Source organism: Heliangelus exortis, chromosome 6 (genome assembly GCF_036169615.1).
Source record: "Heliangelus exortis chromosome 6, bHelExo1.hap1, whole genome shotgun sequence".
NCBI classification, from domain to species: domain Eukaryota; kingdom Metazoa; phylum Chordata; class Aves; order Apodiformes; family Trochilidae; genus Heliangelus; species Heliangelus exortis.
Window position 1 is genome coordinate 23,976,345 of NC_092427.1, and position 26,610 is coordinate 24,002,954.

At 38.4% G+C, this 26,610-nt stretch overlaps 2 protein-coding genes across 4 annotated transcripts in view; both read left to right on the forward strand.

Annotated features, from left to right (window-relative positions):
- TTN (titin) overlaps nt 1–26,610 on the forward strand; it is a 237,288-nt gene that overhangs the window by 18,167 nt on the left and 192,511 nt on the right. For all 3 annotated transcript variants that reach the window (XM_071747224.1, XM_071747225.1, XM_071747226.1), the window contains exons 14-42: nt 187–252; nt 746–1,004; nt 1,286–1,346; nt 1,460–1,672; nt 3,005–3,147; nt 3,781–3,986; nt 4,109–4,339; nt 4,893–5,137; nt 5,842–6,065; nt 6,184–6,348; nt 6,452–6,620; nt 7,182–8,872; nt 8,961–9,242; nt 9,536–9,802; nt 9,947–10,219; nt 10,328–10,591; nt 10,688–10,948; nt 11,481–11,741; nt 12,202–12,465; nt 12,555–12,815; nt 12,966–13,226; nt 14,310–14,570; nt 14,659–14,800; nt 14,890–15,055; nt 15,253–15,484; nt 16,029–16,313; nt 16,415–16,540; nt 18,549–18,737; nt 23,006–23,062. In XM_071747224.1, coding sequence (XP_071603325.1) covers nt 187–252; nt 746–1,004; nt 1,286–1,346; nt 1,460–1,672; nt 3,005–3,147; nt 3,781–3,986; nt 4,109–4,339; nt 4,893–5,137; nt 5,842–6,065; nt 6,184–6,348; nt 6,452–6,620; nt 7,182–8,872; nt 8,961–9,242; nt 9,536–9,802; nt 9,947–10,219; nt 10,328–10,591; nt 10,688–10,948; nt 11,481–11,741; nt 12,202–12,465; nt 12,555–12,815; nt 12,966–13,226; nt 14,310–14,570; nt 14,659–14,800; nt 14,890–15,055; nt 15,253–15,484; nt 16,029–16,313; nt 16,415–16,540; nt 18,549–18,737; nt 23,006–23,062 — 7,525 coding nt within the window. The remainder of the gene's footprint in view (nt 1–186; nt 253–745; nt 1,005–1,285; nt 1,347–1,459; nt 1,673–3,004; nt 3,148–3,780; nt 3,987–4,108; nt 4,340–4,892; nt 5,138–5,841; nt 6,066–6,183; nt 6,349–6,451; nt 6,621–7,181; nt 8,873–8,960; nt 9,243–9,535; nt 9,803–9,946; nt 10,220–10,327; nt 10,592–10,687; nt 10,949–11,480; nt 11,742–12,201; nt 12,466–12,554; nt 12,816–12,965; nt 13,227–14,309; nt 14,571–14,658; nt 14,801–14,889; nt 15,056–15,252; nt 15,485–16,028; nt 16,314–16,414; nt 16,541–18,548; nt 18,738–23,005; nt 23,063–26,610) is intronic.
- LOC139797633 (myosin-binding protein H-like) lies at nt 19,916–22,994 on the forward strand. Its single transcript, XM_071747229.1, has 2 exons — nt 19,916–20,969; nt 22,072–22,994. The coding sequence occupies exons 1-2, from the start codon at nt 20,480–20,482 to the stop codon at nt 22,764–22,766; spliced, it is 1,185 nt and encodes a 394-aa protein (XP_071603330.1). The 5' UTR covers nt 19,916–20,479; the 3' UTR covers nt 22,767–22,994.

The following is a 26,610-nucleotide window of genomic DNA, read 5'->3' on the forward strand; positions in this document are numbered from 1 at the left end:
TCATTGGAATTTTCCACTATTACAGCCTTCTGGCGACTTTCATCTTTGTTGTTTTATATAAGTCCTTCTAATTACCTAATATTTACCTATGACAGGAAGAGTTCATTTTACCTAATTTATTTTCTTATCTAAATTCTGCTAAATCCTTAGCTTTGTTAATTATTAACTGTGCTTTAAACAACCTAGGTGACAGAAGCTGCCAGAGTTCCTGTGCCTGCAGAAATCCCTGCTACTCCACCCACCTTAGTTGCAGTAAGTAATTTGTATGTAGATAAGGGGAGTTATGCTATATTTTCACCCATTTCATATCTTAATTTTTTTTAATTTGAAAGCCTGACCATGAAAATTTGGCTCTAGTTTATTTTTTAAACACTGTTTTAGATTTCTCAGCCAAACAGTATCTGATACAAATTATTCTGAAGGTCTGTTATGAGAGTGATTCTTCACATTTATGTAATTTCATAGGTTGACCTTTGCTGCGGTGAAATATTTTCACCTGATCTGCATAAACATCAACCTACCTTTTTGTTTTCTTGTTGATAACAATAGCATTCAGAGATCCCAAATCAAATTTCTCATACTTCTCTTTGGAAAATGCCTCTTTTTATCCCTGGATATTCACAGTGAAAAAAACACTGTTTTGAAGTAGACATTAGGTTTTCCATTCAAATAGATTTTAGTTATTTAAATGGCTTTTTAGTAGTGAAAATATATACTGATTGTGGTACTTGTTTTTTGCATACAGGGCCTCAAAAATAAGACTGTGACTGAAGGAGAGTCTGTTACTCTGGAGTGCCATATCTCTGGTTATCCTGAACCTACTGTGACATGGTACAGGGAAGACTATAAGATTGAGAGTTCAATGGACTTCCAGATCACGTTCAAAGCAGGGCTTGCTCGACTTGTGATTCGTGAAGCCTTTGCAGAAGACAGTGGAAGATTTACCTGCACTGCTACCAATAAGGCTGGGAGTGTCAGCACATCTTGCCACTTACATGTGAAAGGTAGGTATATTTATCTCTTTATGAAGATCACAATTTTATTAGCTGCATTTTACCTGTAATTTAACTTTGACATTTTGTGAGCTTCTAGGTAGAGCATATGCCTTTAGTTGTATTTCAGGGCTGTTAGGTAAAAGGACTCTAAGAATATGAGGAAAAGGTCAATTATGAGCTGATGGAGACTTCCTCAGTCCACTGAGCTAGCCTTCTCTTTCTTTGTGTGAACAAAATTTACTGTTTAAGCACTGTTATTTTAAAATCAACTGTATTGATTTGCCTTGCAGTTTCAGAAGAAATTGAGACTCGAGAAACCATTTCTGAGAAGGTTGTTACAGAAGAAAAACGGTACAGTTACATTCCTAAATTGTCTGCTCCTACTGTGCTCATTAGTTTGTTGCACTTGCTTTATGAGACCTTCAGGTATTAACTCACTTACCTGCACTGGAATCTTATTTCAGATATGTGGAGACAAAGGACATTGTAATGGAAGATGTCTCTGCTGCAGCAGAGGAAACACTGGGAGAACCTGTACCTCCTTTCTTCATAAGAAAACCTATAGTACATAAACTAATCGAAGGTGGGAGCATTATTTTTGAATGCCAAGTAGGGGGCAACCCAAAGCCACATGTCTACTGGAAAAAAGGTGGAGTTCCTCTAACGACTGGCTACAGGTACTTTGAATATAATGCACAAAAATACTCTTTAAAAACAATTATAAGAATGTTAAATTATAGTTTGATAATTTTGATTCCTTTACTGAAGCTGAGTTAAACAACATCATTTATTTCTCTGAAGTTTTAAATGGAAAAACTGTAAGGTTGTATCTTAATGTGAGACTTCAGATGGCTGCCAATTTTTAAAATATCTGTATTCCAAAGACCACAAAATGAGAAATGCTACTGTTTCAATCCACCCTATTGGTTGATGTAAGTTAAAATTCAGATCCATGAGAAGAAAGTTCAACCACGAAGGGTGAGGTGCAAGCAGAAAGTTTTATTTGACAAATTACACAGGCAAAGTGATATATCCTGGTATGACAACTTTGTTGCGAGGCAAAGCGATAGAGATCAGGAAAGAGAAAGAATGATGGAGAAAAGAGTTAAGAGAGAGAAAAAGAGGGATATCACCACCCATGGATCCAGCGCCATCCAGTGATCTTTCTTCTTTGGGATGGTGATCCAATTCCAGATGGGGCAAAGGTCCAGAGCAGGGTGGTGGGTTAGTTGTAGGAGACCGTGAATAAACACTTTGGTGTTCCTTATATACACCGAGCTTCCTACCGCTCTCATGGTTGATTCAGGCCCCTGGAATCTCACCCCCTAAAATTTTCCACCGCTCTCAAGGCTGATTTTGGCACCAGGAATTTCTTCTCTCAGGAGGGTCTCCTGAGAGGGTCTCTTTCTTCCCTCACAGAAAATGCTATTCTTGGCTGGCCCATGGTCTTAAGTGGTTGTTAGCCAGCCACCTGGGCAGGAACCTCCAACACATGTTTTCTTTCAGCCCCAATATTTCATTTGCCAAATTGTTGTTTGAGACAAAATTCCACCAGATGGAACCTCACAGCTGCATATCCTTATAAACAACTCAGGAAGCAGTTTTGCATTTGTTTTATTCTGTCTATGCAGTGTTTGCATTCTGTCTATGCAAACATCATCAATAGACAGCAGCGTTTTCTATCAGAGAGGAAAAATAAATTTGTGGCACTTTTTAAAATGTGTCACACCATAATGACCCATATAAGTACAAACTATGTGCACAAAATATATGCCATTTTACCACATCTGATCTCTGATATTTCAGTATTGGTATTTGCATCCCATTTTTTTTTTTTTAATGACAACAGAAATTAGACTGGTACTGTAGTTTCTGCACTGTTACTTTTCTTACGCTGCTCTGCAGATTCACTGGGTGAGAATTGCCTGCAAAAGTTGTACAGCTAAAAGAAAATTAACTAAAATGTCTATTCATCAGAATTAGAGATGGTACTTTTCTGTTTTCTGCAGATACAAAGTGAGTTATAAAAGAGAAACCGGGGAATGCAAACTTGAAATTTCCATGACTTTTGCCGATGATGCCGGAGAATACACCATTGTTATTCGTAATCAACACGGAGAAGCTTCTGCAACGGTCTCCTTACTAGAAGAAGGTACAGAAAAGAAATCAGAAAAATATCTCTTAGAATTCAGTTTAAAATGGGAAAATACTTAAATTCTGCTTTATCTTAATTTGATCAATTCAAGAGACATAAAGGGAGATCCAGTGGCTTTGTTTCCGCAAGACGGAGTATTTGATGTCAGGTTCTTCAAGGACTGACATTCTTTGTATCTACAGGAACCTCTTCCTTTTGACAGTCTGCATAACACAAGATACTCAGAGAGTGATGTGGCAAAGGAGGTTAAACAAGCAATAGGTTGTTTTATTACAGGGTAAAAACCCTAACCTGATTATTTTTGCTCGGTTGCCCTTGTAAAAATGCATGAAAGTTTTCAGGAAGAAAAGCCATGGTAAATAAATTGTAAAATATTCTCTACAGGTGGTTCTGCTTTGAGAACTAGAATACCTAAATAACACAGTAAAAGTTTACCTGTTTATAGAGCTCATCTGAAAGCATCAGTCTTCTATTTTTATTTTATTGCTGTTTGGTTTTTATCAGCTAAACAGACAGAAGCTCTGTTTAATCACTAGTAAATAGTAAAATAAGTTTGTACATTTTTTTTTTCTGTTGCATTCAGCAAAACCTCCAAAACCTTATCAATATTAATGTTCTCTTGATTCTTAGCTGATTATGAAGCCTACATAAAATCTCAACAAGAAATGATGTACCAAACTCAGATGACTGCATATGTACAGGAACCTAAAGTGGCTGAGGTAGCCCCAGCTATTTCATATGGTGACTTTGAAAAAGAATATGAAAAAGAACAAGCCCTAATTAGGAAGAAAATGGCAAAAGATACAGTGATGGTCAGAACTTTTGTAGAAGATGAGGTATGTCTACCACTCAATACTCATTTAGTGTTAGTGTATACTGACATTTTTCCAGTGCAAATCACTTCTTTACAAGGTTTTTAGCTGCCACACAGAACTAAAGGGTTTGCTTTTCTGTATAGGAATTCCACATTTCTTCTTTTGAAGAAAGACTTATCAAGGAAATTGAACTCAGAATTATTAAGACGACCTTAGATGAACTTCTTGAAGAAGACGGAGAGGAGATGATGGTTGATGTTTCTGAATCTGTAGCTGTACAAGCAGGATTCGATTTAAGATTAAAGAATTACAGAACCTTTGAAGGGACAGGAGTTACTTTTCATTGCAAGATGTCTGGATATCCATTGCCAAAGGTACCCCAAACCTGTATGACATTATCTATTAAAAAACCATATGGTGTTTTACTTGAAAAAATCACTTAACATGTTGTTATCAGAAATTCTACATTCTTCATGGATAACAGTAAATCCTAAAGGAAATCCAGTCTTTTGTTTTGATATCGAGCTGAATTTTCCTTTTGCCCATGAATAGAATAGTGGCTGATTAGCCAGTTCAGAGGTAGGTTAGATTTTGTGGTTGGGCTTGCTTCTGACTGTCTCCAAATTAGCCCACACAAGTGGGACCGTAATAGCAAGTCCAGTCTGGGTCACTTTGCTTTACATCCAAATAAGTTTTATATCTCCTTCTAGCTCCAAAACTCATGTTTTAGGCTCCTGTGAAAGCATGGTACTTTATTTAGTCTTATTTACCTAAAGTAAAAATGTTAATGTTAACACATATACATGGGCTGTGAAGAAGTATCAGCTGAAAACCAGGAAGTTTTAATATGTTGTATGCATGGGTTATTACTGGCTCATTGTCTTCAGGAGAGCTCACACAGCATTCCTCTGTTTTCTTTCCATGCAGGTTGCATGGTACAAAGATGGTAAACGCATAAGGCATGGAGAGCGCTACCACATGGAAGTTCTGCCAGATGGCACCGCCAGTCTGCGTTTGCCTGTTGTTTTACCTGAAGATGAAGGAATTTATACTGTCTTTGCCAGCAATATGAAAGGAAATGCCATTTGCTCAGCAAAACTCTATGTTGAGCCAGTTGCACCCACAGCAATTCCAGGTTATATGCCAGGACCAGAAGTTATGAAACGATACAGGTAGGCACACAGTAATATATAAATGTCATGAGACTTCAGCCTGCTCTAAGGGACAGTACAAAGACCCATTACACAGCAGCTAAACACCTTAAGTTGATGGAGTTTGCATACCTCTAGAGAAGTTCTGAGTGCTGTGTACATGGCTTATATTGAGTTATATTACACTTCTTTGTCTGATTTGCCTTCTTAATGAGCAATGCAGTTCCCAGAGGACCATCATTCACATGCCTATGCAGCCACAATATCAGATATACAACCTCAGCAATGATACTGATTTTGTAAAGTACTCAATATTTTGGAAAACCAAAAAAAAATCATTCTACACTTGGAGTTTTAATACTCTGTGTAGCTCTTAATTATTAAATTTAAAATAGCTGTATTTCTGTGACAGAAAAAAAATTCTTGTTGCTGGGTTCTGGATCCATATGGATACATTCACAAATGCACACAGGAATGCATCCATATGTGTAAAGTATCCTAAACCACAAAATTTCTCTCATTTTGGTATATCCTAATACTATCAGCTATACAAAGTGCCATCAAAAGCCTAAAGAAAATTGACTACAAATAAAAATCAGTTTTGTAACAATTTCTTCCATAGATAGATTGGTTAATCTATTTAAAATAAATTATGCTAAAGGAAAAAGTTTAACTCTATTTATCCTGTCAGTGTTGTACACATCTGTCTTATCTTTTCCTTCCAGGTCTATTTCTCCACGCTCTCCAAGCCGATCTCCTGCCCGCAGTTCTCCTTCTCGTTCTCCTGCTCGCAGATTAGAAGAAACTGATGAAGGACAATTGGAGAGACTGTATAAGCCAGTTTTTGTGTTGAAGCCTACATCATTTAAGTGTTCACAGGGGCAGACTGCAAGATTTGACCTAAAAGTTGTTGGCAGACCTATGCCAGAGACATATTGGTTCCATAATGGTACATCAGCCTTGTTTTCATCAACAACTAATCTTAAAAAAACTAATCGTATCTGCATTTTTCATTTTACTGAGACACTGTTTTGAGTGTAACTTTTTCTTTTCATGTGTGTCTGCAGGTCAGCAAGTGGTTAATGACTACACCCATAAAATAGTGATTAAAGAAGATGGAACCCAGTCATTGATTATTGTTCCTGCTATGCCTGATGACTCTGGAGAATGGGCTGTAATTGCTCAGAACAGGGCAGGCAAAGCTTCAATCTCAATGACACTGACTGTGGAAGGTATCTGCTATGCATGCTGATTTTAGAAGGCTCAGGAATGTTTCTTTTTAAAAACCATGGCTATGTCATTTGCTCATGCAATAACTTATCTTTTCTCTTTCAGCTAAGGAAGACCTAGTCAGACCACACTTTGTGGAAAGGCTGAAAAATATTAGTGTAAAGGAGGGCTCTAGGTTGCAGATGGCAGTGAAAGCTACTGGTAACCCTAGCCCTGACATTGTATGGCTGAAGAACAGCGACATCATTGTACCTCAAAAATACCCCAAAATAAAGTAAGCATTTTTATGTTGTTTAAATAGTAAAGGAGGTAATAATCACCATCGGGCAAAAGTGCCTCTTAGGGTGTTTTGAATGTTGCTTCCATATAAGGGATTTACTAAGCGTTTAGCTCAAATTGCTACTAAAGCTTCTGATACCGTCTTTTTTTTTTTTTTTTTTTTTTTTTTTCAGCAAGGCTAAGGACTAAGAGATACAAAATATCTAAATATCTTGAAGGATTCCCTCCTTTTTTTTTTTCCAATTTGTGTATTTTTATACTTTGTTTTTTTCAAAGCCAATGCTTTTACAACAGAGATTTAGGAAACCTTTATCTGTCTTTAATTTTGAAGTCCTCTTTAGGAAAAAACTGCTGTTGCATTCAAGACAGTTTTGTATCATCCTTATCTGTTTGATTTTTAGGCACGGTACTCATAAATATGACTAAACATAAACAAATGTGTAATTTCTCCAGAGATTTGCCTTTGGAGGCTTTGACCTAATTTTGGAGAAGGACAAAAATGAGTAACAAAGCAATGCAAAAAAGTTGAAAAAATTGAATTGTTTTCATGTTTCAGGATTGATGGAACAAAAGGGGCAGCTACCCTTAAAATTGAATCTACTGCCAGGCAAGATGCTGCATGGTATACTGCTACTGCTATCAATAAAGCAGGACGGGACACTACTCGGTGCAAAGTAAATGTTGAAGTTGAACATGCAGAGCCTGAACCAGAAAGGAAATTAATCATTCCAAAAGGAACGTACAAAGCCAAGGAGATTGCAGCACCAGAGTTAGAGCCTCTCCACTTACGTTATGGTCAAGAGCAATGGGAGGAAGGAGATCTCTATGACAAGGAAAAGCAACAGAAACCATTTTTCAAGAAGAAGCTCACATCTTTGCGACTCAAGCAATTTGGACCAGCACACTTTGAGTGTAGGCTTACGCCAATTGGTGACCCAACCATGGTGGTAGAGTGGCTGCATGATGGCAAACCCTTGGAAGCAGCTAACAGACTCCGCATGATCAATGAGTTTGGATACTGTAGCCTGGACTATGGAGTAGCCTATTCCAGAGACAGTGGAGTCATCACTTGCAGAGCAACTAACAAATATGGTACAGATCATACATCTGCTACTCTGATCGTGAAGGATGAGAAAAGCCTTGTGGAAGAAACTCAGTTGCCAGAAGGCAGAAGGGGACTGCAGCGAATCGAAGAGTTAGAAAGAATGGCTCATGAGGGTGCTCTTTCTGGAGTTACAGTGGACCAAAAGGAAAAGCAAAAACCAGAAATTGTTTTGGTTCCTGAACCTGCAAGAGTCCTGGAAGGTGAAACAGCACGATTCCGCTGTCGTGTGACTGGCTATCCTTTGCCTAAGGTCAACTGGTACCTCAATGGACAACTCATCCGTAAGAGTAAAAGGTTTAGACTCCGTTATGATGGAATCTACTACCTGGATATTGTGGACTGCAAATCTTATGACACAGGAGAGGTGAAAGTCACTGCAGAAAATCCTGAAGGCTTTATTGATCATAAGGTGAAACTTGAGATCCAGCAGAGGGAAGACTTCAGATCGATTCTTCGACATGCTCCTGAACCTAAACATGAGCCTGTAGTGACAGAACATGGAAAACTTCAGTTTGAGGTACAGAAGGTAGACAAACCTGCAGAGGCAACAACCAAAGAAGTGGTGAAACTGAAAAGGGCTGAAAGAATCACTCATGAGAAACTTTCAGAGGAATCTGAAGAGCTGCGTAGTAAATTCAAGCGCAGGACAGAAGAGGGCTATTATGAAGCCATCACCGCAGTGGAACTTAAGTCTCGCAAAAAAGATGAATCATATGAAGAACTCTTAAGAAAGACAAAAGAAGAACTTCTTCACTGGACCAAAGAGATCCCAGAGGAAGAGAAGAAAGCACTTCCTCCTGAAGGCAAAATCACCATTCCAACATTCAAACCAGAGAAGATTGAGCTTAGTCCAAGCATGGAGGCTCCCAAGATATTTGAAAGAATTCAAAGCCAGACTGTAGCCCAGGGGACAGATGCACACTTCCGTGTGAGAGTAGTAGGAAAACCAGATCCTGAGTGCCAGTGGTTCAAAAATGGTGTGCAGATTGAAAGGACTGATCGTGTGTATTGGTACTGGCCTGAAGATAATGTTTGTGAATTAGTCATCCGAGATGTGACTTCTGATGATTCTGCCAGCATCATGGTGAAAGCAGTCAATATAGCTGGTGAAACTTCTAGCCACGCTTTCCTGTTAGTACAAGGTAATTTGAATTCTCTCTCTCTGCTTATCCTAGTGTGTAAAGTCTACATGGCCAATGCACTGTTGATTCATTCTGTATCGTTTTGCAGCCAAGCAGGTAATTAGCTTCACCCAGAAGTTACAAGATATTTTTGCTAAAGAGAAAGACTCCATGGCAACATTTGAATGTGAGACATCAGAACCCTTTGTCAAAGTGAAATGGTTTAAGGATGGAATTGAGATTCACTCTGGAGACAAATACAGGATGCATTCAGACAGAAAGGCTCATTTTCTTTCTGTACTAGCAATTGCAGTATCTGATGATGATGAGTACAGTTGTGCACTGGTAGAAGATGAATCCATAAAAACTACTGCAAAACTTACTGTTGAAGGTAAGAAGCACACAGCTCAGTACCATACAGTACTGTTAAAGTGAAATCAACCATAGGAAGAAATAAAACAATTTAAACTGGTGTCTAATGCACTAAGAAATGTTCAAGCTCCTTTCATGTTCTTAGAATTGAGTATGAAAGTCTGGAGATGCATGTTTTTAGGTTTTTCATAGGATTATTTGTTAAAATTACACCATGTACACATTAATTTTTTATACTTGTTTAATAAGAAATATTTTCTTCAGGTGTCTCTAATCAAGCTTATTAAGGAATGTAACAATTTATTCCTGTAGGTGCTGTGATTGAGTTTATTAAAGAACTTGAGGATGTTGAAGTACCAGAATCCTTCTCAGGTGAACTTGAATGTGAGGTTTCCCGAGAAGATGCAGAGGGGAAATGGTATCATGGTGATGTTGAACTCACTTCTAATCATAAATATGTGATTGCATCCCGCCGTGGTCGCCAGATCCTCACTATTAAAGATGTTAATAAAGATGATCAAGGAGAGTATAGCTTTGTTGTTGATGGGAAAAGGACTCACTGCAAACTGAAGATGAAGCGTAAGCTTTTATAATACTTATATTATCCATGTATGATAGGTGTTCTATAGCATATGTTACAGCTAAATCTCTATATCTCATACTGTCTTAATATTCAATGTTCTGCTTATCTGTGATGAGTATTAACTTCATTTCATTCCACAGCTCGTCCCATGGCTATTCTTCAAGGACTTACTGATCAGAAAGTCTGTGAGGGAGATATTGTACAACTTGAAGTTAAGGTCTCCCTGGAAAATGCAGAAGGAGTCTGGATGAAAGATGGTCATGAAATTCAATCAAGTGATCGTATTCACATCGTGTTGGATAAGCAGTCGCATATGTTGCTGATAGAAGATGCAACAAAGGAAGACAGCGGAACTTACTCTTTTAGTGTTCCTGATCTTGAGCTGTCAACCACTGGACAGATCACAGTGTATGGTAAGTAATCATTATGATTTTGAAGGTGTGTTTGCTTTTTAGGTTTTTCATAGGATTATTTGTTAAAGGCATGTTTTTTTCATGATGAATATTTTTGTAACTTAACAGGTGTGGAAATAGTGGTGCCTCTAAAAGATGTTCATGTAATTGAAGGAACAAAAGCGATTCTTGAATGCAAAGTTTCAGCACCTGATGTATCTTCATCCAAATGGTACCTAAATGATCATCAGATAAAGCCTGATGAACGTGTACAAGCTGTATGTAAAGGCTCTAAACAGAGGCTAGTACTTAACAGAACCCATGCATCAGATGAAGGACGTTACAAGATAATGGTTGGCAAAGTTGAAACAAGTTGCAATGTCACAGTTGAAAGTATGTTTACATTAAGAAGCTCAGTTTGTGAAATTATTTCCTTAAATACAAAGCTGAGGAAGCAACTAATATATTTTTAATGTGTTCTTTTAATAGAAATTCAGATTATTAGAGGTCTTCATGACATCACCTGCACTGAAACACAGAATGTGTCCTTTGAGGTTGAGCTCTCCCATTCAGAGATTGATGTAATTTGGCATTTCAAAGGCCAAGAAATCAAGCCTGGTCCTAAATATAAAATTGAAGCACATGGCAAAATATATAAACTGACAGTGGTGAAAATGATGAAAGATGATGAAGGAGAATATGTGTTTTATGCTGGAGAGAAGAAAACCTCTGGAAAGCTTATAGTAGCAGGTTAGTAGGTTTGGAGTCCAAGATTTTTATTTCACTGTGATTTAAAAACGATGCTCAATGTACTGTATTTTTTAAATGTGACAATTATGCCATTTCTGTACCTTTTACATCTTTAGTTTATTTTTTGCCCCAATGTTCTCCTTGTTCTTTCCCTTATCTTTTGTGAGTAGTATAATTTGAATTGAATGATGTTTTTAAGTAAATGCTAAGTAAGTTTTGCTAAATCAGCACCGTAGTATGGAATGTTGTAGTATGCTTTTTATATACTTAATGTAAAAAAGAAGGGAAGGTTTTGTCTTGAATTTTCAGTGTACCTTTGCTGATAAAAAAAATTTAAAATGAGAAGAACTTATGATCTTTTTCTGATGTTCAGTTCACATTCTGTTCTTGATGTTTAACAGAACTCAGAATGTCTATGAGCATTCTGCAAATTAGGGTGAAGAATTCCACCATCAACGTTTCACGCAGTTGAATTTCCCTATGGGGAAAAGCTGAACCACATCAAAAACTATGTGCTTTTGCTTCCATATAGGTGGTGCCATTTCAAAGCCTCTCTCTGACCTGACTGTGGCTGAGTCCCAGACAGCTGTTTTTGAATGTGAGGTGGCAAATCCTGAATCAGATGGCCAATGGCTAAAAAATGGTAAACCGCTACTTCTGACAGATCAGTACCAAGCTGCATCTGATGGTGTAAAGAGAAGGCTCAATATTCCTGTCACAAAAATGGATGATATGGGTGAATATAGCTATGAAATAGGAACCTCAAAGACATCTGCCAAACTGAAGGTCGAAGGTCAGTATTTTTTATAACTAGCTAATGTCTTTGAGACTCGGTCCAGCTTCACTCACTGTGACTTGGATTAGGCTCTAAGACACGGATTTTCCTTCACTTTTTGAAATTATTTTTATATTACAAGATGCTTTCTGAGGTAGCAAACTTACTGTATTTTTGAGTCTCCATATTTGATATTTAGCAAAAACATATTTTACTAAAGGTGCTGGCTAGCAGGTCATTCTTTACTAGTAGTGTAGTAAATATATCAAATAAAAAAACCTGTTTCTCATGAAAGTAAGCGTTCATTTTTGTATTCTAAGCACATTACTACAGTGGAAACAGTATAAATCAATATAGACATACTATATTTTGGAATGAAGCACCGGGGCTCAGTTTTAAGATTATTACGTTTGCTATCGTTTGTAATTTTGGTCTGTTTTGCCAAATTGTCTTCTTTTTTCTTCTTCTTTTCTCGTAGCTGTTAAGATAAAGAAGACACTAAAGAACTTGACTGTGACAGAAACACAGGAGGCAGTTTTCAGTATAGAACTGACCCACCCTGATGTGAAAGGAGCTCTGTGGATTAAAAATGGTGTTGAACTTGAATCAAATGAAAAATATGAAATTTCAGTGAAAGGAACTGTTCACACATTGAAAATCAAACACTGTGTTGTCACTGATGAGTCTGTTTATAGCTTTAAACTTGGAAAGATAGGAGCAAATGCCAGACTTCATGTGGAAAGTAAGTCAGTCTAGTTTGAATATTTGCTTTAATGTGTGTTTTGAAATTTAAATAAAGCACACTGCTGAATCTTGCTTTTTTTCCTAAAGCTGTCAAGATCATAAAAAAGCCAAAGGATGTGACTGCTTTGGAAAATGCTGTTGTCTCATTTGAACTGAGTGTATCCCATGATACTGTACCTGTCCGATGGTTCCACAAAAGTGTTGAGCTTAAACCAAGTGATAAATACAAGCTGATCTCTCAAAGGAAAGTTCACAAGCTTATGCTGCATAACATATCTCCTGCTGATGCTGGGGAATACACCGCTCTTGTTGGTCAGATTGAGTGTAAAGCAAAACTGTTTGTGGAAAGTAAGTATTCTAAGCTTGTAAGAAAGTAATTATATTAATTGCTACACCAGCTCATATTGAACAACTTTATACTTCATAGTATATACTGCAGTCTTCCACACATACTGACCTCTAAGAAATCTTTTCTTTTGTCTTTTTTTCCCCTCTTAGCCATACATATCACAAAGACCATGAAAAATATTGAGATTCCTGAGACCAAAACTGCCTCTTTTGAATGTGAAGTTTCTCATTTCAATGTGCCTGCTGTCTGGCTAAAAAATGGTGTGGAGATTGAAATGAGTGAAAAGTTCAAAATAGTGGTCCAGGGGAAACTCCATCAGCTCAATATCATGAACACGAGCAGTGAGGATTCTGCGGAATACACATTTGTCTGTGGAAATGACAGAGTTAGTGCAACTCTGACTGTAAAACGTATGTAAAAATTAAATTAATCAGAATGTTTTATAGTGACTAAGAACAGTGTTTGTGTTAATACACATATTTGCTGACATTCAGACAAAACAGGCACTATTGTTGAGGTATTTTTAAATAACCCCAAACTACCTTAATTACATTTTTTTAAAGAATCACAGTCATGGCTGGAAAAGACCTCTAAGATCACCAAGTTCAGCCATCCACCCAGGAAAAAAACCAAAACTACACAAAACCAAACCAACCAAAAATAAATAAATAAATAAAATATAATAGAAAATAAATACAAAGACCTCAAACCCCCTAAAACCACTATGCCCAATATATCATGTCTACGTGTGCCATGTCTACATGATTTTTAAATAACTCTAGGGATGATGATGATTCTACGACCTCTCTGGGCAGCCTATTACCATACTTGACCACTCTTTCAGTAAAGAAGTTCTTCCTAATATCTAGTCTAAACCTCCCCTGGCACAGTTTCAGACCATTTTGTCTAGTCCTATCATTATTCACTTGGGAGAAGAGGCCAGCATCCACCTCACTACAGCCTCCTTTCAGGTAGTTGTAGAGAGCGATGAGGTCTCCCCTTAGCCTCCTCTTACCCAAAACTAAACAATCCCACTTCCCTCAGCCTCTCCTCACAGGACTTGTTCTCAAGACCCTTCACCAGCTTGGTTGCCCTTCTCTGAACTCACTCCAGCAGTTCAATGTCTTTCTTGTAGCGAGGGGCCCAGAATTGAACACAGAGCTCAAGGTGCAGCCTCACCAGTGCTGAGTACAGGGGCACCATCCCTTCTCCTGCTGGTCAGAAAGAGACGTAGAAGCTGTGTTTTATTCTTCTAGTTAGGCCAACATACCTAAACACTAAGTCACTGTAGGAGACAGAATTTGGATTCCTATGTCATTTAGAAGTCTTGGGAAATGTAGTATTGATTCGGGACACAGAGCTTTCCATTCTATGTTTCCAAAAATCAGGGTCTTAAAGAATTTTAAAGATTTCTAATCCATTTAACTCATATTTAAAGACAAGAAAAGAGAAAAAAAAACTACAACAAACCATGTCCATTTCTTTTCTTTCAGCGATCCTAATTACCTCCATGCTAAAAGACATCAATGCTGAAGAGAAAGATACAATAACATTTGAAGTTACTGTTAACTATGAAGGTATCTCATATAAATGGCTGAAGAACGGGGTAGAAATAAAATCGACGGATAAATGCCAGATTCGAACAAAGCAGCTCACACACTCCCTCTCCATAAGGAATGTGCATTTTGGTGACGCTGCAGAATACACTTTTGTTGCTGGAAAAGCAGCTTCATCAGCCACTTTATATGTGGAAGGTATTTACTCTCTTGATTTGTTTATTTAGTAGTGACTTACAGTTGCTTAAATAAAATAATGGCATTCGTTCACTTCTTTCTGCCCTAGCTCGTCACATTGAATTTAGGAAGCATATTAAAGACATAAAGGTTGTGGAGAAGAAGAGGGCTATCTTTGAATGTGAAATTTCAGAACCTGATTTTCAGGTCCAGTGGATGAAGGATGGACAAGAACTTCAGATTGGTGAAAGGTAAATGATTGCTTCTAGACCATACTGACTTTTGTTACTTTATTTCCCCCAGGAAATAACTTGATTGCTTTCTTTTCTGTTGTCCTTAGAATGCATGTTCAGAGAGAGAAATATGTCCATCGTCTCATCATTCCTTCCACAAGAATGTCTGATGCTGGTCAGTACACCGTAGTAGCAGGTGGAAACACATCCAGTGCCAATTTAATAGTGGAAGGTCGTGACATTCGTATCAGAAGCATCCATAAAGAAATTCAGGTATGCCCTATACAGCAGAACAAACATTTGATAACTTTGTCGCTCAAAGAATAATGCAAAAGAAGAGCAACAATATCTAGCCAGAAGGGGTCCTAACACAAAAATCTGTAATCATAAGATCAGGACCTTCTTCTGGGAAAATGTAATCATCTGTAAAAGCAAATGCTCTTTCTAATATTTATTCTTCCTGTTCAAAGGTCATTGAGAGACAAAGAGCTGAAATTGAATTTGAAGTCAATGAAGATGACATTGAACCACAGTGGTACAAGGATGGCATTGAGATCAACTTCCAATATGAGGAAAGATACAGTTATGTGGTGGAAAGGAGAGTTCACCGACTGAGCATCTTGGAAACCACTTACTCTGATGCGGGAGAATATACTTTTGTTGCAGGACGGAATAGGAGTTCTGTTGTTCTCTATGTGAATGGTATGTGTCCTCACAAATTCTGCTTTGGCAATATTTATTACCCTGTGTTTTCCTGAGTTCTATATAGCTTTTCTGGAATTCTAACTCTGAAATTAAGAAATAAATAAATAAATAATCCAAAGAGAATCCTATGTCTGGAACACTACCAAAATCCTCATGTATGTGGATATTTCTTTCTCTACTGAAATAGCTAGGTAGTAGTTCTTTTCCATGCTATGTTTATTTAAGACCAAGAAATTCTAAAGTTCTAATAAAATTCATTTGTTCATAAGGACAAATATACCTTGCCAGAGGGATCAACCTAATGCTTCTAAGACACATTTTGCCAGAAAACACTTATGTCAAGACAACTAATTGTGTTAGGGCACTTGCTGCTGGATCATTCCTTCTGTAACAAGGAAAATTGCATATTTTCATAGACACATGAGATTTAAATTTTTTTGTAAAACATAAATTCCATGCTAATATTTTTTAAGTTTTGATAAATACAAATAATGAGTTTTTTCTTTCTCTTTCTTTCTCCCTTCCCCTTTCCAATTTGCAGCTCCAGAGTCACCTCAGATCATTCGAGAGCTAGAGCCAACCACTGTGGAGTCCGGCAAACCTGCCCGCTTCTGTGCTATGATATCAGGCAACCCCCAGCCCAAAATTTCCTGGTACAAAGATGACCAACAGCTTTCTCCAGGTTTCAAGTGCAAATTTCTTCATGATGCACAAGAATATACTCTATTGCTGATTGAAACTTTCCCTGAAGATGCAGCAGTGTACACCTGTGAAGCAAAAAATGACTATGGAGTTGCTACAACTTCAGCTTCACTTTCGGTGGAAAGTGAGTTTTCTGTGCTCATAAAAATGTCTGTGAAATGAGATTGTCACCATGCATGTGACTTGCTTAATCTTTAAAACTGACTTCTTTTTCTTATCCTTTAGTCCCAGAAGTTGTTTCTCCTGAGCTAGAAGTGCCAGTGTATCCACCTGCTGTCATAGTACCACTACATGATGCTGTTACCTCTGAGGGACAGTCTGCTCATTTCCAGTGCAGAGTTACAGGGACAGGTGGGTTTAATAAAATCCGGTACATCTTTTCATCTGTCAAAATTGTTCCTCTTGAATTCAGGAAAAAATGTATGTGCTGGGATCAGTCTTTTTTACTGACAAGTATTATTAAAGCAAGTCACGTGTCATAGACAGCATCAGGTATAGAAGTTATAAAATTTCATTAAGCATTTTTAAAAAAGAAGATCTTTTTAAAAAAATGTCTTTGGAAACTTTTCCATGTTTCAAATGCTAGCTGATATTTTGAAACTGTGCCAGTGACTAAAGTGATGAATTTCAAAACGTGGAATATCACTGTGGAAAATCATTATAATTTAAATGAATGTAACAAAGGTTCTGGTAAAACAGTGTCATGTCAGTTAAACAAACAGACTGAAACTTTGTTTCTATCTTAATATTCGTAGGTATCTTGTATCACTCAGCAGATAGTAAATTCCAATTGCATTGTTTTGTCCTAACACAGTAATGTGTTTGCTCATTTTCTTTTAAGTGAAGATTTATCTTAAATAAGCTTCCTGGTTTTAGTTACATATAGTATCATTCTACAATTAAAATTATTATTTCCAAGTTAGCAAAAACCCACATAAAACTGTCTTTCTTCGGTTCAATAAATGGTCTTGAATATGACTAGTAATAAAATATTCACATGATAAACTGAAGAATGAGATCCAGCCTCAATCCCAAAGAGATTGCAATTATTTAAAGATAAATAAAACTCTAAATTTAAAAGTAATCCTGAGTGATAGCTATATAAAAATCATCATAAAAACAGTAATATGCATATATTTGCAAATATTCTTTATTTGCACGCCCATCACCTGAAATCAAACTCCAATTAAAAAAAAAAAAGTCTTTATAAAAAATCTGCCTCTGCTTTAGAAGTGATACTATAACTCAGAAGTGTATTTATGTGAATGTGGAAGCACAGAGAGTAAAGACACTTTCACCTGGGTCCCCTTTCATAGAATAATAGAATTGTTTAGTTTGAAAAGACCTTTAAGATGATCAAGTTCAACTATAAACCTTACACTGCCATGTCCACCAGTAAACCATATCGCTAAGTTACGAAACCACACATCTTTTCAATACCTCCAGGGATGGTGACTGATCCACTTTCCTGGACAGCCTGTTCCAATGCTTGATGATCCTTTCAGTGAAGAAAATTTTCCCATTGAAAATTTCCTTTAATGAATACTGTATCCAAATGGATTTTCATACCTCTTACTTGTCTTGTGAAAACCTTGTTTCTATTATACATTAGCATAGGTAATACATGATTGCAAGTACAGTTGTTTAATGGTACACCATATGCATCTGTGTATTGAAAACACTGACTCTGGTTTATGATGACAGTAATAGTACACTATTTTTGTGAAAACATTTGATTCATGATGTAATAGTGCCAGGTGGAGAGGCAAGGTTAAAGTCTGCTTTGGTTCTTTTCCAAATCTATAGGAATCCATACAAGTCAAATAGCACAATATTTTATATTTCAAAAATTAAGACAGAATTTTTCTTGAGAGATAAAAGGTGTAAAACTTATTTGCAACAAAAAGAGGATATCTTTAGGAAAATGATATTGTTTTCATTTATTTAAACTGTTCAGGTGAACCTTGGGATTTTTTAGCCTGTTTAATCAGGCAGTTGTAGCAGAATATCTTTTTTTAAAATGAGACTTTCTTTGTTTCTAGTAGTAGCAAAAGATTTTTGAATTTATACATTCAGAGGGGGAAGAAAAAGTTATTTAAAATCATGAATTAAACCAGCACCAGAAACAGTTTTCCCATACAAATATTTTCAATTTGTAAATAAAAACTTCCAGAAAAAAAGGAGGTCACTTTCAACTGATCAGACATTACCAAAGTGATACAAGGCACATTTAAACTTAAAAAAGATACTTGAGGTCAGGATTTCTGACAGATGTAAATATAAAAATAAAAATAGTGTTTATTTACTAGTCTAGTATCGTAACTTACACATTTTTTGCTTCTTTCTGTTGCTTGAGCAGATCTGAAAGTCTCTTGGTACAGCAAAGAAAAAGAAATCAAGCCATCACGATTTTTTAGAATGACACAGTTTGAAGACACTTACCAACTGGAGATTGCTGAAGCTTATCCAGAGGATGAAGGAGTCTATACCTTTGTGGCTAGCAATTCTGCAGGCCAAGTGACAACCACTGCTACCTTGAAGCTAGAAGGTACAGTGTGCAATTAAAAAAGATGTCTTCTTAAGTCATGTTCCAATACTAACCTTAATATATGCAGATGATTATATGTGAGTCATTGTCTGTCATGTTGTCTCTTAACTCACCAATGTCCACAGCATACATTAATTTCTCAAAAATATATGTGATACACAGGAAAACTTATTTCACAATTTTTCAGTGTTCCATGTACCTCATCTTTTCAGTCTCTCCAGTATTACAATCTGTCATGCACTGAACATTGTCAAAATCTTCCTTCTAATGGAATCACTTTGCTTACACACTCTTTGATTTGACTGTGAGGAGAACTGAGTAAGAGTTTTTATATAGAAGAAATTACTTTGAAAGTGTTGGAAAACATGTTAAATAGAGGGGTGCACTCGGTACTTGAGCTGAAAAGAAATAGTTTAGTCATATAAATTGACAAAAGTTTGACCAAAGTTTCAGAGCAGAAATTATGTCTGAAAAATTTTCTATTTACGTTCTGTATTTTCATTGATTTTATTTAACCATAAATATTTTGTTTTCTTTTTGCAACAGATTTTATAAATGATGAATTAGAATAATTCATGCTGTTAATTTGTAAGTTAGAAAAAAAATTCTTGAATGACAGAGAATTTTTTGTAGCATAGGGTAAGAAATTAAAAGTTGGCATGCTTCTTTCCAGGATTTAAAAAGGTTGAAGAAGTTACATCAGAGACCCATTGGCATGTTTCTTCATCTGTTTCACTTAAGGAGGCATCTGTTGGCCAAAGGCCCACCTTTATCCAGCCTATTTCTAGCTGCAGGGTATGCAGCGGGGAATCGGTCAGATTTCAAGCTAGAGTATCTGGCATGCCCAAACCAAAAATCCACTGGTTTCATAATCAACAACTCATGCTGCCAACAAAAAACTTAGTTTTCCACTTTGATGAGTCTACAGGCACAGCTATACTGATAATAGTAGATGCTTTTTTAGAGCATGCTGGCCAATACTCTTGCAAGGCAAGAAATAGTGCTGGAGAAACAACTTGTACAGCTACACTTACAGTGACTGCAGAAGGTAAAGCCCCATTTTTACTTCAAGGGGATTCAGTTTGTTGTATACCACACTTCTATGCTGTTACTAATGTCCTTTCCTTAATTCATACCTTTTTTTTACTAGCTGATGTTAGTAGTACCTACCCTCTGTAACCCAGTCATTCTCATTTCTTCTGTTTAAGCTATAACATTCAGAAATTTGCAAACTTGTAGCTTGATCTAGTTCATAGAATAGACTCATTTTATTGAAGCCATTCGGATTTCTAAAACTAGTCATTAAGCGATCTTTATAGCATCAACTGAGGTATTTTGTACTATCCTGTAAGGAAAAAAGAAAAAAAAAAAAAAAAAAAAAAAGAAAAGAAAAGAAAAAAGAAATTAAGAAATTCCCATAAGTTTCCAGTACTTCAGTGAAAGAAGAGACAAGCATCAACCGTCTATCATCTGCATGATTAGCTTAGGCATCACTTGCCATTCATGTGTGAGAATGGAATGGATAATCTTTGTGTCAAGAGTATAGTGCATCTGGCATGCTGAGTTTTCAAATGAAGATCATTCATTTTCATCATCCACGGTGTTTGAATTTGTTCAGGGCATGGCCCAGTAAAATGATTTAGATACTAATACTGTTATTTTTGTTACTTGCTTACACAGTGCAAGCCCTAGATAGGCAAATTTCTGGGAAAGATGTAAAAGAGTCTATCCAGTCACAGGCTATGTCAGAACTTCATGTTGCTCCTCTCACAAAGAAGAACATCAAAACTTATCAAAAAGAAGTTAAGTCAGTGCAACAGCCATCACAGGAATTGGGTGTACAGGTTTTTGAAAGTTACACAGCAGTTGAAGAAATGGAAGCCGTACACACAACAATCTTTTCTCAATCATCTCAGAGCACCAGGATTTCTATGACTCAGGAAATGAAAGATATCCCTCCAAAGATTCTCTTGCAGCTCAGAGACCTAACTGTGGAATGTGGTGACACTGCCCAGTTTGTATGTGGCTTAGAAAATGAGTTCTTCTATGAGTTTCTTTGGACCCATGAAGGTAAAAGAATAGAAGTATCTGAAAAATCGAAAATTTCACAAAATGGAAATGTTCTACTGCTCACAATCCCAAATGCCCAGCTGACAGATCAAGGACGGTACAGTTGCACTGTATATAATGATGGCGGAGAGACAACAACTGCTGCAATACTAACAGTCAAAGGTGGTTATCTGACTTAACGTTATGACTTACCTTTTGCAGATTCATTATCACTGCTTGCAACTCACTCATATTTGCTTTATTATCATTACTTCATTGAGAAGGCTCTAGTAATAACTCTTTGGGGCTTTCCATCACATTTACTTATCTATTCATAAGTCATGGGCCACATGGTATTGTGCCACATGGATTGCCATAGTTGGTATTGCCTCTTCCCAGCAAGTCACAGGTGTCTGAAGGTTGTTATTCCTCATATCCTTCATGGTACACAGTGAGATGTAAAGCAAAACAGCTTGATAGGTATTCTTACATTTTTAGAATTCCTGAAGCAGGAATTTAAAGAAGATAAGAATGTCAAATAAGCAGTGTTGAACTAGGTACCTGATCCAAATTCTTGGGTCCAGTTCTGGGTCCAGCTTCTTTCCAATATATCCAAGGTTCCAATTCCAAGTTTGGCTATGTAGATCAATGTATTTGAAAGGGCTAAGGCATGCAAGTATTGTATTACTGCACTAATGATCTGTGAAGATCTCTTCACACTTCCAGAGCTATGTTTATTTTTACTAAGTCTCCTTCCTGACATCAGTGTATTAAAATGTTAGTAGTGTTAGTTAGCGAAGACCAAAAAAAGTATTAGCACCACACTGGACAGGTCATAGTATTTCTGCTGACCTCAAGGGAATCAAGAGCAGAAAACTAAGATGGATAATGAAAAAGCCATTAAACAAAAGATTTGACTTCTATATAGTGAAGTTGCTTTCTTCACTGTTCAGCTGTGCAAAATATTTTATATAATCTTCTGCTGCTACTTTCTAAATTGAGGTTCTCAATTTAAAGTAAAGGCCTGTTTGTGTAAGGCATTTTAGACAAAGTCTTGGTCCCAGGGAAGTCCTATAGACTTAACTGATATCTAGAATTAGCCTAGCAGCTGTAGAACTTGTAAATGTGTATTCACTCATGTTTAAGTGTTGCTGTAACACTAATATGCTGGACTTTCTTTCAATACTAATTTTTTTAATGGGTTTCCCCCCTCTAAGTATAAGGATATTTTTTATTCCCACAAAACTTGTGACCTAATCCTTTTCCTAACTTTATTCTTACCTAGCAAAAGAAGCACAAGCCAAAGCAGTAACAAAAATTACTCTTGAATCAGATACTAAAAGCTTTAAAGCAGCCAGAGATTGTCAGTTTAAAGCATCTGAAGTTAAGCAAGAATCTTCCAAGAAAACATCAAGTTTGTTTATATCTACATCTCAAAGACTACATGAAACTGAAAAGCAAAGAAACAGAGTCTACCATCCTGATGTTGTGCCATGTGAAGACATCACAGAAACTGATGCCAAAGCACCAGAGTTTCTCGAAATTCTGCCTTCAGAAACCACTGTAAAAGAAGGAGATGATGTTTTGCTCTTTTGTATAATGAAGGGTGTGCCTACACCTTGCGTGGTCTGGCTGTACAATCAGCTAATAGTTGAGGAGTCTCCATGGTGTTTCTTAAAACATGATGGGCCACTGTGCAGTTTAAGATTGTTGAAAGTGGGTCAGAACCACCAGGGTATATACAGGTGCAGAATAGTTAATCCTGCAGGACAAGCCGAGTGCAGCACCCATCTGAAAGTGACAGGTTGGCAACTGCATGTTCCTTCAAAGTATCAATTCCTCGTGCATAGCATCATTGCATTCCAGGACTTTCTTTCCCTGGGAGATGATAAAGAGCAAGAAGCATCTCATTATAATGTCTGTGGATTTTTGAATGTTTCCTTCAGGGCTATAAGGCATGATAAAGGCATGCTACATTAGAAACTTTCCCCCTTTCCACACACAAGCAAATCTTCTGGGAAACAGTACAAACGAGTTTGAAAGCATTTGATTACTCTGTTCTCAAAATTTATCAAGAGTTTGAATTGTTTAGCATGCAGTTATGTGTATGTATGTGTGAATTTCTGTGTATTTGCTATAGGGATTGGATGGTTTTACTACATAAAGTGTTTTGGCATATTTTGCAACTATAGCTCAAAATATTTGTCTTTTTATTTCAGCTCCTGAAAAAATTATTCATGAGAAGGTAGAGGAAGAGATGGAAATGGAACTGAAAGGTACAGTCACCAGTGATCTTACACTGAATAATTAGAACCATTAATAAGTAACATTGTGAAATCTTTTATCTGCTTACATGTAGTGTCTGATGGGGAAAGAAAGACACACTTTAAAGCATATTAGAACATGTTGCATGTTTGTTTTGATATGCAAAGGGTTACCTGCATTATAAGGTTATTTAAGTTTTAAAATATGTTTAAAACTTCAAATTTATAATTTTGCAGCCATATTCTAAACTTTTACTTCATGCTTTGCAGCTGTTCACAAAGCTTTTATTTGTTCAATTTCCTTTTGAATGCATGGAATAGTTTACTTCAGAAGGAAGTTATACAAATCTTAATCATATTATTTTTAAACAAGTTAGCAACCTAACAGAAATCAGTTCAATGAACACTATTCGATGGATGAAATACACTGGAAAGTATTTGTTGTTTAGGATATGTGAAAACTACACATTGCCATTGATTCCTTGCACTTTTACATACATTAATTCATCATTATACATCTCTTACCCTGGCTTGCAGATAGCATATGTGGTTCATGTTGCTTGCTTTTTTCCTTGTGCATAACACTGTGAAGTTAGTGGCTGTATTAGTTCGAATAAACGCCTTCTCATTTCATGTTAGCTAATTACTTACTTTTTTTTAATATCTTTCAAAATATTTTTTCTCAATTGTTTAAACATTTAATCTACAAACAGAAGGGTCAGAAAGGGCGTTTATTCTACTGTCTGCAAGTCAGGTAAGATTTTCTTCTTTGCCACCCAAAGACACAGCTTTTCCAGGCAGCAAAAACATACACACAGAAGAACGTGTTATTTTGAAATTCATTTTTGCTTGTTCAAGAAGAAATTTCCACAGTCTGAAGAAAGAACAGACAACGAACGATTTTCGTGTCAATCTTTAAAACAGAGCAAGGCGTTGCGTTTATTCGAACAAATATGGTGAGTGAATTACTTTTTTTTCCTGGGTGTGTGATGAAATCTGTTGCATGCCCATTTTTTATTTCGATATATTGCAATTTCATTTTTTCAATCGGAGGGTAGGCAGAGAGTGGCATGTTGTAACCCGGTCTCATTGTCTTGCAGAGCAGCACAGCAAGGTGAACCTCGAGGGACCTGAGAAAGCAGCAGTGCAGGCTTGCACCCAGAAATGTAAACCGACCTTCACACAGGGCCTCAAGTGTAGGTCTGTCTTGGAAGGTGACCCTGCACTCTTCCAGTGCAAGCTGGTGGCATGCCCAACGCCCCAGATGGCCTGGTTTCACAACAACCGGCCAGTTGACCAGGACTGCCGCAAGGTGATCCGCACTGAGAGTGAGGAGCGCACGCACCGTGCCAGCCTGGAAGTGCGGGATGTGCGGGAGCACGATGCTGGCAGCTACAGGGTGTTTGCTATTAACAGTGAGGGCTCTGCTGAGTCCACTGCCTCACTGCTGGTGGCTCACAGTGGCTCACGGCAGGGCTTGGGTTTCACAGCCAAAGCAGAGTGGATGAGAAAGAGGTGGGAGTGCCTGGTGCAGCAGCGGCAGGAGGACCGTTTGCGGGTGGTGCTCCGCTGCACTGGTTCACCCTTTGACAAGGGACAGGAGGCTGAGCTTGGGAATCTCTCCCCATCCCGGGGTATGGTACGAACCATACATTTCCAGAGGCTGCCACAGGTGGGGCCTCATCGTCCAGGGCTGGCATACAGCAGTAGGGAGCGCAGTGGTACAGTGCTGGATGCTGAGGAGCTGCTGGATGAGGAGATCCGTTGGAAACTGCAGCGGTTGAGGGAGGCAAAGAGGGCAGCGCTGAAAAAGAAGCAGGAATCCCTTATGTCCATTCCTCAGGGAGTTCCTCCTAGGAAGCCTAGCCCACCTGAGGCAGCTGCCGATCCCCTTCCAGTGCAGGTGGTGAAGGGCTACCACAGGCACAAGGCAGCAGGGGAGAGGTGGCAGATACCAGGTGGGCTCCTGGAGCCATGCCCACCCCTCTTTGTCCAGGAAGTCAAGTCTCAGGAGGCTGTTGAGGGGCAGAGATGCACCTTCTCCTGCCTCTTCCATGGCCGCCCACAGCCTACAGTCACTTGGTACAACAACAAGAAGCCTGTGGGACGCATCTGGGGCACTGCTGTACACACCACAGAGTGCTGCTCTACACTGACCTTCCCATCCCTACTCCCACAGCATGGTGGCACTGTTACCTGTGTGATCTTCAACCCACTGGGCACAGTCAGCACCTCAGCTGCACTCTATGTAAGGCCAAGAATGCCTGCCTATGAGGCGATGAAGAAAGAGGATGAAGAGGAATGCAAGAAGGAGGAGGTGAAGGAGGAAGAAGAAGGGCTGGAAGAGAAGAAGAAGAAGGAGGAAGAGGAGAAGGTTGAGGAGGAGGAAGAGGAAGAAGAAGTCAGCCTGGCCTTTGGAGCAGAGCAGGGACTGACAAATACAGTTCCGGACTCAGACTTGCTGTCACTGCCTGTGGAAATCAAAGTCACTGCCCCCACTCCAATACCAGAGCCAGACACAGAGATAAGGGAAACTATGCGGCCCTCTTCAGACCAGGCTGCTCCAATCATAAAGCACAAGTTCAAGTTTTCTTTTGATGTGGGACATGAGCCACCCAAAATTGTGTCAGAAGCCCCAGCACACGTTCATTGCCAGGAAGGGGAGGCAGTGGTGTTGGAGTGTGCTGTGTCTGGGCAGCCCCCACCAGCTGTGGCTTGGTCCCTGAATGGCCAGAGCCTCTCTGCCAGTGAGAGGCTGAGTTTTGAGGAAGGTGTGAATGGCACATACCGCTTACACATCCAAGGGGTCTCTGTGGCAGATGCCGGGCTTTACTGTTGTGTGGCCAAGAACGTGACTGGAACTGCACAGACTGCCTCCGAACTGACTGTGCAGCCCAGTGGACCCAGGTTGTATAGAAATGATAGAGGCACTGAGGAACTGCCTGCCATGGACCACGGTCTGCACCTCCAAGGCCTCAGCACACTTGGGAAAGTTGAAGAGGAGCAGATTACGTGCTCCACAGGGAAAGAAGCACACATACCCTGGTCCCTGGGGCTGCCTTCGTCTCCTGGTGAGCAGCTGGAAAAGGAATGTGAGAAAACATCTCACTTCAGGGAAAGCAAGATGGAGGAAATTCTGGTAATGAATATCACAGAAGTTTATGCAAGGCAAGAAACAGGCTATATAGAAGAAAGTGTAAGGGAAACAAATGGTATTTCTGAGATGAGGGAGTGCAGGGAAAAAGCTGCCTCTGAGGAATACAGCTTTGGAAATGATGCCACTGAGCTGCACCCCAGCATGTCCAGGGAAGAGCATGAACTAGTAGCCAAGGACTCAGGTCTCTTTTCAGAGAACCTGGAGGCTGAAGGAGAGAAGGTGGTACCACATGCAGACACTGTGTCCTGGGACATCTTGAAGTCTCCATTTATGGAAGTGAAAGGACAAACACATGCCTCTGAGCAGTCTGCTCTGGCAAGGGAGTGTGAGGATTCACAGGTTTTCATTCCTGTATCACCTGTGGTGCAAGAGGGCAGTGATGTTTGCATGGAAGAGAGCAGTG

Coding starts and splice junctions, on each gene's coding strand:
- LOC139797633 (XM_071747229.1), top strand. CDS start 20,480: ATGTCAGAACTTCATGTTGCTCCTCTCACAAAGAAGAACATCAAAACT. Junction 20,970..22,071: donor TGCAATACTAACAGTCAAAG/GTGGTTATCTGA, acceptor ATTCTTACCTAG/CAAAAGAAGCACAAGCCAAA.